The sequence below is a fragment of the Protopterus annectens genome, chromosome 1.part0 (genome assembly GCF_019279795.1).
Source record: "Protopterus annectens isolate FY-2018-M chromosome 1.part0, PAN1.0, whole genome shotgun sequence".
Lineage (NCBI taxonomy): Eukaryota > Metazoa > Chordata > Ceratodontiformes > Protopteridae > Protopterus > Protopterus annectens.
In genome coordinates this window covers 1,807,962,320-1,807,975,637 of record NC_056725.1, presented here as the reverse complement: position 1 = coordinate 1,807,975,637, position 13,318 = coordinate 1,807,962,320, and the positions used below count along the sequence as shown (strand labels likewise).

At 45.2% G+C, this 13,318-nt stretch overlaps 1 protein-coding gene across 2 annotated transcripts in view; it reads left to right on the top strand.

Annotated features, from left to right (window-relative positions):
• The window catches only part of LOC122800178 (WT1 associated protein), a 1,433,819-nt gene extending 1,420,971 nt beyond the window's left edge, over positions 1-12,848 (top strand). For both annotated transcript variants that reach the window (XM_044069689.1, XM_044069693.1), the window contains exon 8: positions 11,668-12,848. In XM_044069689.1, the coding sequence (XP_043925624.1) occupies positions 11,668-12,233 (566 nt within the window). In that variant the 3' untranslated portion in view covers positions 12,234-12,848. The remainder of the gene's footprint in view (positions 1-11,667) is intronic.
• Positions 12,849-13,318: the final 470 nt, after the last annotated feature.

Sequence of the window (13,318 nt, the reverse complement as noted above, 5' to 3'; positions counted from 1 at the left end):
AGATAAAGACAGAGACGGGCCATTGAGGTCCAAAACTGCAGACGACACTTCTCCTAAGCCAGTTGCCAGTTCGATGGTACTCAGTGAGGCGCTTTCGCTGCCCCTGATACCTGCTTCTTCTGACTCGCAGGCCTGTACTGAGACCCATTCGGAGTCCGGTATTCCGCGAGATACTTCAACTATGGAACCCACGGATGTCTCTACCTTGGATGGGTCCGGAGCCGCTGTGCAGGCACTGGCTTCTGAGGGTGTATTCAGGCCTGCAGACTTGCATATCAAACCAACTCCACCTTCAATACTAAGGCCTAAATCTTGATCTATGTCGAAAAAAACGACACCCAGGCCACATGATCTGAAGTAGTTACTTCATTTGCTCTGCAACCTGTGGGTATCTGATCCGACTTCGGATCCGAGCCGGCAGCTTACCAAGATCTGAGCTCCTAGCTCCTCCCCCTACCCATAATCCCCTGCTACCAACCACATTACCTCAGATCGTTTTTTGCCATGGCTGAAGAAGCTTTACTTTTGAAGAGCTCCTGGCTGGGTGAGATCATTTTCAATCTTTTTTCAACAAAAACTTCGAAATCGAGTGTGTGTGGTAGTAAAAGCTTCTACCCCCTTGTTTATGTTAGTTTTCTAAATTCTTACTGGTACAGTAGTTAGTTTCTTGTCCCTCCCCCTCCCTCCTTAGCGTTTGGGTGTGTGTGTGAGTGCTTCATCATGGCGGAAGGGCCTAAGGCCATTTTTTCCAAATGTACTGAGTGTGGCCACAAGCTTTCCCCAGCTGATGGCCACACTCAGTGCGTTTTGTGCCTGGGGGCAGCCTATTACTGAGGCCTGCCAGATATTTGCGGCCTTTAACCCCCGGGCACTTCGGGATAGGAAGAACAAGCTGATTCTGGCGGGAAAGCTCCCCCAGGAGTCAGCTTCTTCTTTCTCTCCTGTTCGGGCTCCGGCTGCATCAGTGGCCTCGACTCCCTCTGTTCCCTCAGCTCTACCCGGGACTCAACCTCCCACTTCGGGTTTGAGCTCTGGGGAAACTAGTGCCTCAACAAAGGAGAAGAGGCACAAGGATAAGGAGGGACATAGATCCCATAAAAGGCGGACCGAGTCTCACCCCTCGGCTCCGCCAGCTAAAACAACTAAGTCTCCTTCGAGGGTCTCCGGATCCTTCTCCTCTCTGCTCCGTTCGCCTAGCTTCTCACCGGAGCCGGATGAGGAAGATTGGTCTCCTTCGAGGTCGTCGAGGCGGCCCTCCTGGCCCGCCTCGACTATCTCTTCCAGGTCAACAAAAAGCATCTCCAAAGCAGATATGGATCGGATGATGCGTCTGTTCTTACAGACCCAAATGCAGATGGGGGTGCTGTTGCCTCCTCCCCCCCCTCTGGGGGGGAGCGCAGCCCCCATGTTTGCCCCGATCACTCCTTCTCCGACTCGATGTCCTTCAAGAATGCAACTGCAGTCATAACATATGGGGTTGTCCTGCCTCAGGCAGCCCTCGGTCGGCCGAATTCCAAAGTCTGGGTCCGGCGTCGGCTGGTGTCGCCTCCTCTCCGACGTCACCACGGCTGGAGTATAAAGGCATCGGCCGACGCCATCTTCAGTCTTTCTTGCCGCGCGGTGCCCGAAGCAGAAGCAGTTCGCAAGTGCCGGTCGGCCAGCTCCTGTGTTTTCAGTACCGAAGTCATCTAAAAGCTAAGTACCCCGTTGGGGAACATTTATTCTTGCCTCAGCCGATGTCAGAACAAATTGAGAAAGTTAATAATTGTTCTTCTTGTGGTAAACAAATACCTCATAAGGACTTCCATTCTCTCTGCCTTCCTTGCCTGGGCCCAGACCACGACGTCTCGGCCTGTGCTGCCTGTGCTTGCTTTAATAAGCGCACTCTCAGGCGCCGGGCAGAATTCGCCGAGGACTTTTTCGGTGAATCTTTTGCGTATATCATGCCATCGGATCAACCGACTACCCAATCTGCTAAAAAACGCAAGGACCGGGACCGACATCCTCAGCCCACGTCCACTACCGATGCTACTCCCAAACCCTCTGCTAGCGCTCCGGTCCCTTCGGAAGTGGTAAATCTACCGCTCCAGGCTGACGACAGCGTTAACACGACCTTCGGTCTCGGAGATCTCTCCGGTGCCGGTTGTTGATTTTCCTCCGGAAACCGAAGTTCTGGATCTACCCAACACCATTTCTGTGGACAAGGTTACGCCTGCACGTGGGGCTGCTAGGCCTGCTATATCCATGTCCATCAAGGCTTTTGCACGTGCTAAGGCCGCCAGCCAGGCCAAGGCCCATCCTAGACCTACTGCCCAGGCCCCTTCTTCTGATAAGCAGATCATGTCTCTGGCTGCTGATCTTATTTCCCTTATCAGGGGGTCTCAGCCTCATCCGGAAAGGGGTTCCCAGCCACCTGCAGAGAAAAGGCCCAGGACTGAGCAGGCGGACGACCTCTCCTCGGATGAAGCCTCTGGGGATTCTGAACATTCTGATAACCAAGAAGAATCCTTCCAGGCCTACGAGGACTCTGATGCTGAGGAATCAATTCCTTCTGCCTCCCCTCCAGTGGATTTTTCATTTGGTGAAGTCCTTCATTCCATGAGGGAACATTTTCAATGGCAGGGTCAGGAATTCTCTGACTCCAGGAAAAGACTTCGTACCTTCCTCAAGCTTCCCCAGCACAGGCCTTTAGCTATTCCACCTGTTATGGATGTTTTGGATGATGTTTTCTCTGACTCCAGTGCTAACCCTGATTCTCTTCCGCCGGCTCCTGTCAAGCCGGACAGATATTATAGGGTCCCTGACACTCACAAGCACCTTTTTAAGGCCCACTCTGTGGATCTAGAAACTATTTCACAGGGCCCCAAGGGAGTGGCTACCTCCTCTGCCAAAAGCCCACTGCCAGCAGACAGGGAAGCAAGGTCCCTGGAGAGATGGGGTAAAAAAGTATATACTTCTACTACCCTGGCCATGAGGTCACTAAATTGCCTTTTTCACATGTTTCAGTACCAGGATTTTCTCCTGGATGATTTACAGAAAAAGTTAGCTTCTCCTGAGCTTATCGATAAAAAGGCATTGCAGGATCATATACATAGCACTCAGCAGGTTAATAACCATTTTCTACAGTGTGGTTATGATGCACTGGAAGCTTCATGTAGGGCAGCTATGACTGGGGCTGTGATACGTAGACATGCTTGGTTAAAGGATCAGTCTTTGCCTGACCATGTTAAAGTAAAGTTACTTGATGCACCTTTGGAAAAACAGAAGCTTTTTGGTGCTAATGCACAAGATGTATTGAAATCCATAGAGGAAAAAGCAAAGTCAGTACAGACAGTCAAGGATTTCCTTCAGGTTCAGCCACCCAGATTCAGCAGAAACTGGCCCTCAAAGAATTGGTCCTTCCCCAGCTCAGACAAGTTTCAAAGGGGAAAAAGCAGACGTGCCCGAGGTAGAGGGCAATACCGAGGATCTTACAGGGGACGCCAATGGCAACCTCCAAATCAAAGAAGTGGTGCAGACAGTTCAGCTGCACCACAAGGACAATCGCAATGACTTGATTTTCATTCCGCCTACAAAGGTCCAAAGAGAAGCACCCTTGGGCGGAAAATTATCCTTATTCTCACAAAACTGGCATATCTTAACCAAGGACAACTGGATTCTGGATTTGATAGACAAATGTACAGATTCCACTTCCACACATTACCAATAAGACAAGGCACGCCAAACCTGCCACATCATCAAAGGGCAGAGGCATTCTCTCAAGTTTCCAAGCTGTTAAGCATAAAAGCAATAGAAAGGGTTCCTCCTCAGGAGCAAGGCCAGGGATTTTATTCAAGGCTGTTCCTTGTTCCAAGAAAAGAAAACAAATGGAGACCCATACTGGACTTGTCATCTCTAAACACTTTTCTCATAGTGCCAAAGTTCAAAATGCTGACGTTGCAGCAACTCCTCCCCATGCTGGGCAAGGGGTCTTGGCTGGTCACTCTGGACCTCAAGGAGGCATACCTGCATGTCCCAATCAGACAAAGTTGCAGAAGATACCTCAGATTTCTTGCAGGAACAGAGCATTATCAATTCTCAGCATTGCCGTTTGGCTTATCTACTGCGCCCAGAGTGTTCACGAAATGCCTGGCATCAGTAGTGGCACACTGCAGACTGCAGGGGATTCAAATATACCCCTACTTGGACGACTGCCTCATACAAGCAGACAACAAACAAACCTTAAAAGAAAATGTGGATTATGTCATGCATCTACTGCAGGCCTTGGGATACACAGTCAACATTCAGAAGTCAAAACTACTGCCATCCCAACAGATTATTTTCTTAGGAGCCAAACTGGACACAGAAAACCAAATGGCCTACCTCACAGAGGAAAAACAGCAGCATTTACCAGAGTACTTCAAAGGCCTAGCAAAACTCTCCCAGCTGACTGCAAGGAAAATCCTGCAGGCCCTGGGGTTCATGGCATCCTGCATCCTTCTGATACCTTTGGCAAGACTTCATATGAGAAAGCTGCAATGGTATTTAAAAAACTTATGGTCTCAACACAGCCAAAGCCTAGAGGACATAATCCCACTTATCCCATGTATGCAAAAAGAATTTTTATGGTGGGCTGAAGCCAGTCAGCAAAACAAAGGTATGCCTTTCAACAGACCTCAAGCAGGCCAAATGATTACAACAGATGCCTCAGACCATGGATGGGGGGCGCACATGGAGGACAGATGCATTCAGGGGCAATGGACCCCAAAGGAAAGACATCTGCACATAAACCAAAAAGAAATGTTGGCAGTGATGCATGCAATCGAGGCTTTCGAAAAATCACTACAACAAGGACATTTACTGATAAGGACAGACAACACCACTGTCATGTGGTACATAAACAAGCAGGGAGGCACTCATTCTTATCCCCTCTGCAGACTAACAATGCTTCTCTGGGAAAAATCCCTGAGCCTGAAGATAAATTTACAATCCCAGTTTGTACCAGGCAAGGACAATGTACTGGCGGACAACCTGAGCAGAAATTTCATGGATCCACACGAATGGATGTTGCATCCTCACATTTTCTCTCAACTGACGAAGACATGGGGAAGACCGGATGTAGATCTTTTCGCATCCCACTTAAATCATCACCTGAAAAAGTTCTGCACAAGGACTCCCCATCCTCTAGCCTGGAAGGCGGATGCTCTCTCCTTCAGCTGGAATTCTCTAAAAATGTATGCATTCCCTCCTCTGCCTCTGCTGACCAAGGTGATACTGAAGATCAAAGCAGAACAACCAACAGGTATTTTGATTGCTCCAGACTGGCCAAGACAACACTGGTACCCATTGCTATTGACCATAACTCGGACCAAATCATGGCCTCTGACTCTATGGCCCCTGCTCCTAACACAACACAATTACAGGACTGTACATCAAGACCTGAAAATCATTACACCTGACAGCCTGGAGGCTAACGTGACTTCTCCACCTACCTCTCTATCAAAATCCGTTCAAGAGATCCTGCTGGAAGCACGCAGACCTTCCACAAGAAAAGCATATTCAGCCAAATGGAAGAGATTCAGCATATGGAATGCCAACAGAGGTCAGGACACAGCATTACCGAGTATACCTCAGATTTTAGAATACTTGGCAGAACTACTTCATACTGGACTTTCATACTCTTCAATAAAGATTCATGCCTCAGCAATCTCAGCAAAATACAACTGTGACCCTCCAGTGTTTTCTCATCCCTTGCTAAGACAGTTTCTAAGGGGAATAAAGAATATCAAACCTCCCAGAAAACAGCCAGTACCTGCATGGGACCTCAATTATGTGTTGGAAAAATTAACTCTTCCTCCATTTGAGCCAGCAGCAAGTTCAGAAATGCAATTTCTTTCATGGAAGACAGCCTTCTTATTGGCAGTCACATCTGCAAGAAGAGTTTCGGAGATACAGGCACTCATGGCAGTGCCTCCCTTCCTCATTTTTCATCAGGACAGAGTTTCTCTAAGAACCAATCCTACATTCATGCCCAAAGTTATTTCCAGGGTGTCTCTAAATCAAGATATTCACCTGCCTGCATTCTTCCCCAATCCTCAAAACAGGGGGGAAAAGCTACTGCACACTTTGGACATACACAGACAACTACATTACTACTTGGACAGAACTAAGGCCACCAGAAAGTCTGACCAACTGTTTGTAGCCTATGCTGCTGGAATGCAAGGAAAAGCCATCTCCAAACAAACAATTTCAAAATGGATTGGACATTGCATCAGATTCTGCTATTCTTTCCATGGAAAAGGTGTGCCAGCTAATATTAGGCCACATTCCACCAGAGCTATGGCCACTTCCACTGCTTTCCTAAGAGGAGTGGCAACAAAGGACATCTTAGAGGCTGCTACATGGAGCTCTGTGCATACATTTACCAAGCACTACAACCTGCCCTTATATTCCAGATCCCGAGCAGGCTTTGCTTCGGCAGTCCTGCAGGGGATTTTAGCTACACCATCCTTATCTTAGTTCCATCCACCCCCAGCTTGGCTATGGTATTCAACCCATATGTTATGACTGCAGTTGCATTCTTAAAGGACATAGTACAGTTTTGTACCTACCATAAATGTAGATGTCCGATAGATATGCAACTGCAGTCGGATTTTCCCTCCCACCTACCCCTCTGTATCCTTCTATTTGGGTCCTTACCCCTTTTCCCATTAGCTGGGGGTATTCCTATGGTGTATCTGTTTATTACTGTTGTGCATGTTTGGGATTATTTTTATCCATTTACCAAATTCAGCCTTCCTAGGAGGGCACCTGGCATCTGGGGCAAGAAACACTGAAGAAGATGGCGTCGGCCGATGCCTTTATACTCCAGCCGTGGTGACGTCGGAGAGGAGGCGACACCAGCCGTCGCCGGACCCAGACTTTGGATTTCGGCCGACTGAGGGCTGCCTGAGGCAGGACAACCCATATGTTATGACTGCAGTTGCATATCTATCGGACATCTACATTTATGGTAGGTACAAAACTGTACTTTTCAGGGCAGGCTCTATGCACTATCAGTTCTCTGCACTTCCCTTTGGCTTGTCTACTGCGCCCAACGCATTCACAAAATGCCTAGCTGCAGCCATTACATACTGCAGGCAGAGAAAAATTCAAATTTACCCATACTTGGACAATTGCTTGATTCAGGTGGACAGTCAGGAATTGCTACTTCAGCACCTGACATTTGTAAAGAGACTTCTAACTTCTCTGGGGTATATCATCAACGAAAAGAAATCACATCTGGTACCCAGCCAAAAAATTGTATTCCTGGGAGCAAGCTTGAACACAACTTCCCAGATGTCATTCCTCACTCCAGAAAAACAGGTTTATTTGACAAACTACTTCAATCTACTGGCCACCCAAACCCAACTGTCTGCAAGAAAAATACTGCAAGCCCTAGTGTTCATGGCCTCTTGCATTCTACTAATTCCATATGCAAGACTGCATATAAGGAAACTTCAATGGTACTTAAAAAGTCTCTGTTGCTAACATTCTCAGGACCCGGAAACAATGATTCTATCATTGCTTGCCTAAGGACAAAGTTCCTTTGGTGGGCAGAGGCCTGCTACCACAACAAGGGACTCCCTTTCACTCACCCCCCCCCCCCCCCCTGCCGCCCAAACCTTGACAACAGACGCATCAGATTATGCATGGGAGGCTCACATGGCAGGCAAATACATTCAAGGAAAATGGAGCCCAAGACAAATGCACCTGCATGTCAATCAAAAAGAAATGTTAGCTGTACAGAATGCACTGACAGCCTTCAAATACCTTATCCTTCCAGGACAACTCTTGATAAAGACAGACAACACCACAGTTATGTGGTGCATAAACAAGCAGGGAGGAACTCATTCCTACTCACTGTGCAGGTTAGCCATGGCTCTGAGGAACACAGCCTTGAGCAATCAAGTGCACCTGCAAGCTCAATTCACTGGCAGACAATTTAAGCAGAAATCTAATGGACCCACACAAGTGGAAACTGGAACCCAAATCATTCAAGTTTCTGATTCACAGGTGGGGGGCACCAGAGGTGGACTTCTTTGCCTCCCCCCAGAACTATCAATTGAGCAAATTTTGCACCAGAACTTCCCACAGCCAAGCATGGAATGTGGATGCCTTGTCCTTTACATAGGAAAACCTCTCAATCTATGCCTTTCCCCCTCTGCCCCTCCTCTCTAAAGTACTGCTGAAGATCAAACAGGACAAGCCAAGGACAATCCTGATTACACCAGACTGGCCACGCCAGCACTAGTACCCACTTTTACGCAGTCTGACAGCAGTGCCACCCTGACACCTGCCTCAGACCCCTTCCCTGCTGTCCCAGCAGGAGTGCCAGATTTTGCATCCTCAGCTGCAACCCTGAACCTAGCAGCCTGGCTCATCCCCTGAATACATCACCAGCAACCCTCAGCAATCAGGTGCTGGATGTCATATTAGAGACCAGGAGGCCTAGTACTAGGAAATCCTATTCAGAAAAGTAGAAAAGATACTGTTCTTGGAGCCAGTCTCAGGGAAAGGACACAACTGTGCCCAACTTACCTCAAATCCTAGGTTATCTAGCAGCACTGCTCCACAAAGGCCTATCCTTCTCTTCAGTTAAGATTCATACCTCTGCCATCTCTGCTTATTACAATACTGAGTCACCCCTCTTCTCTCACCCTCTGGTCAAACAGTTCCTGAGAGGAGCTAACAATTTCAGACCCCTGAGGAGAGCTCCCACTCCAGCCCTGGGACCTTAACTTTGTACTAAAGATGCTCACGTTTACCCCCTTTGAGCCTGCTGCTATAGCAGAGTTAAAATTCCTCTCTTGGAAAACAGCCTTATTTCTAGCCATCACTTCAGCAACAAGTGTGCAGGCCCTTATGGCTTTGGAACCCTTCATTATCTTCCATGTGGACAGGGTTTCCCTCAAGACTAGTATGCCCAAGGTGTTATCTAGTGTGGCTTTAAACCAATCCACCCATTTTCCAACTTATTTCCCTAATCCTCAGAATAAGGGGGAAAGGATCCTGCACTCCTTGGAGATGTGCACAGGCAGCCTAGGTTCTACCATGACAGGACTAAACCTTTCAGAAAATCTGACCAGCTAATAGTCAGCTTTGCTACAGGGGCAGAGGGCAAGGCCATTTCAAAGCAAACCATCTCCAAATGGATAGCACACTGCTTCCATTTCTGTTGCAAACCCCATGGAAAACTTACCCTACAGGGGATCAAAACCCATTCCACTAGGGCTACCTCAACCTCTACAGCATTTCTCAGGGGAGTCCCTACCATGGCATCCTGGGAGCTGCAACTTGGAATTTTGTACACACCTTCACCAAGCATTACCACTTGCCTATTTTTTTCTAAATCCAGAGCTGGATTTGCTACAGCAGTCTTACAAGGTCTGCTAGCCAGCCCTAATACTTCTTGACTGCCTCCACCCTTCCTCAACTTTGGGAATCTACCCAAGTGTGGTAACTGCAACAGTGAAACACAAAGAACATAGTACAGTTGTGTACACTTACCATAAATGTAGATGTTAAAGTGTATTCACTGTTGCAGTCCTGATTACCCTCCCTCCAGACCCCTGACTTTTCTATACTTTCTACCTATCCTCTTTTTTGGCCATATTTTATGGCAATGGTATTTATTTTTTACTGGAGGTCTTCCACACCATGTAATTGCTTCCTATTTTGGGGACTCCTGATATCTGGGGCAAGAAAAACTGATGTAATGGCGTCAGCTGCATGTTTTATACTCCTGACAACCTGATATCATGGAAGAAGTGACAGCATCCGAGACAGAAATCCCAAGACTCTGGTATTCGGGCCGACTGAGGCCTGCCTGCAGGCAGATAACCCAAGTGTGATGACTGCAACAGTGAATACACTCTAACGTCTACATTTATGATAAGTGTACACAACTGTATTTTTTCCAAGCAGTTTCTACTTGGATTTTCAAGGCCCTTTCTTTTTGTTATGTTTTTCATGGTAAGTCTCCCTCTTCCCTCTTAAGGCTCATTCTGCTAGAGCTGTTGCCTCTTCTGATGCCTTTTTCAAGGATTTGGATGCTACTATTTTGGAAGCAGCCACTTGGACTTCTGTTCACGCTTTCACTAAACATTGCAAGTTGGATGGCATCTCCGGATCCAGAGCAGGCTTTGCTAGAGTCATTCTTCTTCATTCCTGTCTTCTATTTTTCACAAAACAGGGTGACCCTCAGGGCTAATCGCTCATTAATGCCTATAATAGCGAATGAACTGTCTGTCGGGTCATAAACCGAAATAGCTTCTTTTCCAACCAACAGAGTGAGTACTGCATTTTGTGGGCATTCACAGGCAGCTAAGATTCTATTTGGACAAAACAAAATCCATTCAAAAATCTGATCAACTGTTTCTTTCATGGACTGTAAACTGGGCCAGCCAGTGTCCAAACAAACCATTGCAAGCTGAATCTTTAAGGCCATCTCCTTTTGTTACTCACATGTCATTTCCTTGCCTTTGAGCTCACTCTACCAGTGCAGTAGCAACCTGTGAAGCTTTCTACAAAGAAGTGTTTGCCAGGTCCGTATTGGAAGCTGCTAGCTGGTCATCTGTACATATTTAGGACTAATCCTGTATTGTTTAGTCAATCTGGCTTCTTTGACCATTCTAATGAATTTTAATCAACCACCCTTACTTTCTCTTTAGCTGTGGGAATCACCTGTATATTTGGAATACTCCAGTGATTTCAGTCAGAACGTAGTACAGTTGTGTAAGAACTTACCATAACAGTAGATGTCCTACTGATCACTGTTGCAGTATTCCTTCCCACCCCTCCATCTCCACATTTAATGTTCTCTTTACACTCTCGCTCTCTATGTAGATAATTGTGGGAATAGGGGAGTAGTTAGGGTTTGGAAATGTCTGAAGGGTGTCAGCTGACTAATTTGGGCAGTAGCTGAATTTGAAATGAAAATGAAGTGGACAGATGTGGATTATGGTTCATTTGGCTGGCAGACAGCTGTAGTGAATACTACTGCTACAGCCGTGACCTTGCTTACACGTCTGTTTTGGTGAGTGTACTTGTATAACTGTATTTTACAAAGTTGTAAATTTCGTAAGTCAATAAGTCCAACCAGATTACCCATAAGTAAAAAGTGCTACATTTATCCATAATTGGTTAAGTCTGCTAAGTTTGATCCATTTGTAATAGGGAAAGGTAGGAGCAGCACATGTTAAACTGAGAGAGCATTTAGTTGAATTGTATTCTGAAACTAACTTATCATTGGGAATGTGTCTGTTAACTAAAAAAGCACAGACCCCTTTTTAGAACTTTGAATTTGGGATTTCTTACTGACATTTTGTTACCTTCTAGTTAGCAATTAGTAACAGTATGGCATATTTCACCATACAAAATGTATAGTTTCTGTGATATGAATATTCATTTCTATAAAATTAGCCATGTGTAGTTCACCTACAGCAGGAGGGTGAAGTTGACTGTCAAGTGCCCTGATTGATCAAGGTGCAGTAGCTTTTTGTAGATTATTGGTAGTTCAGAAAGCATTTTTCCCCAGAAAATTGCTCATTAAAATTATTAGGTTGAATGACTACTTTTAGTGCAGCAGTCATAATGTTATGGTGTTCAGCGTCATCCAATATAATCAATTTTTTTCCTCGTATGCAGAACTAAATGACTTCATCATACAGCTTGATGAGGAGGTAGAGGGAATGCAGAGTACTATCCTAGTTCTTCAACAGCAGCTAAAAGATACTCGTCAGCAACTGTCTCAGTGTCAGCAGCAGCAGTCCCAAGCTTTAGCCTCTAGTACCAGTCGGACTCCACCCTTAGAATCTTCAGTTTCAGCAGATGTCATGGGAAAAGACTGCAGTCGCCTGGTAAATGGACCAACTAATGGTAGTTCCTTCCATCAGAGGACATCCACTTTTTATAGGGAGGGCAGCAACACTGAAGACTTAGCATTGTCTCCTGAGAATGGAAGTAAATTGTCTAACCACTCTGAAGGAAGGACAAGCAGAGGAAGCAGTAGCTATATAAATGCACTTAGCACTGGTTATGAGAGTGTAGACTCTCCCACAGGTAGTGAGAATTCTCTCACTCACAACTCAAATGACACAGACTCCAACAATGATCCTTCAGAAGAAAAGCCATTGAATGGAAAGGGTAACAGAACTGTGGGTTCCCGCCATGTTCAAAATGGTTTGGACTCTACAACTTCTACACAAAGTTGAGTTTTCTAACATTTCGCAACACTTGCGTTTAACACACAGTGACATTTAATCTGGTTGAAGATACTGTCCAGACTTTTGAAAGTAGTGTAACTTTTTTGTTACAGTTTTGAATTTTTATGAGTTTTCCAATTTGATTTATGTAATACTTTTGATGCTTCAAAAATTTTAACGTGATTACATCGACCATTACTAAATGGACAGTTTGATTTATGTATACAACGTTTTTTATGATTTAATGTGATGTTGCAAAAATATTTCCACAACTGATATTGATGTCCGTATTGTCTGTGTATAGAATTCTGTGCTGCAAGGGGTGTACTACCCTAATTGCATTGATACTGCATTGCAGAAAGTTCATCTGTGAGCTGTATAATACATATTTACCTTGTACAGTAGTTTTGCAGCACAGTTTTTATATGTTCAGGGAGTCTGTAATTCCAGTGACTACCGTTTAATTGTGCACATAGACTTTTCTTATGCTAGAAGACAGCTGTGTTTAAGAAATATGTGCATAGTTCGTTTCTAAAAGCTGTTGTATCTTGTTAAGTACATATTTGCTTTGTGGCTCAAAAAAGATTGTATTGACCAAACATAAATAAAGACTTTTAATACGCATCTTTCTTAATTTTTGTAATTTTGATTGCTCCTGTGTGTATGTGAATATTCATTGTGTATGTAAATATTCATTTGTGATGCTTGTGATTCTTCATTTTTTAATTTTTAGACTAAAAGCTTACATTTATAACCAGGTCATAATAAAACATTCTGTAGACTGGAAACAAAAAAATGATACAAGCACAGTATATAAATTTCTGAAGTATGCAATAGTGTTGCTTTTTTAGGCTGCATTTGTAAATTCTTAAAACAGTCAAACTATAATCAAGTGAACTGACCTTTAATCGTGTCACAGTCACAACTGCATCCCTTTCAGCTATGTAGCTAGGCAATAATGTTAATGTTATGTTTTGACACTGGCTGTAGCATGGACTGCATCAACACCTGGTGCCCATTGTCACATTTAACTGTAACTGCTAGAAATGAGCAATCAGGCCGAGTAATCCAGCAGTTCAATTGCTTCAACAGTC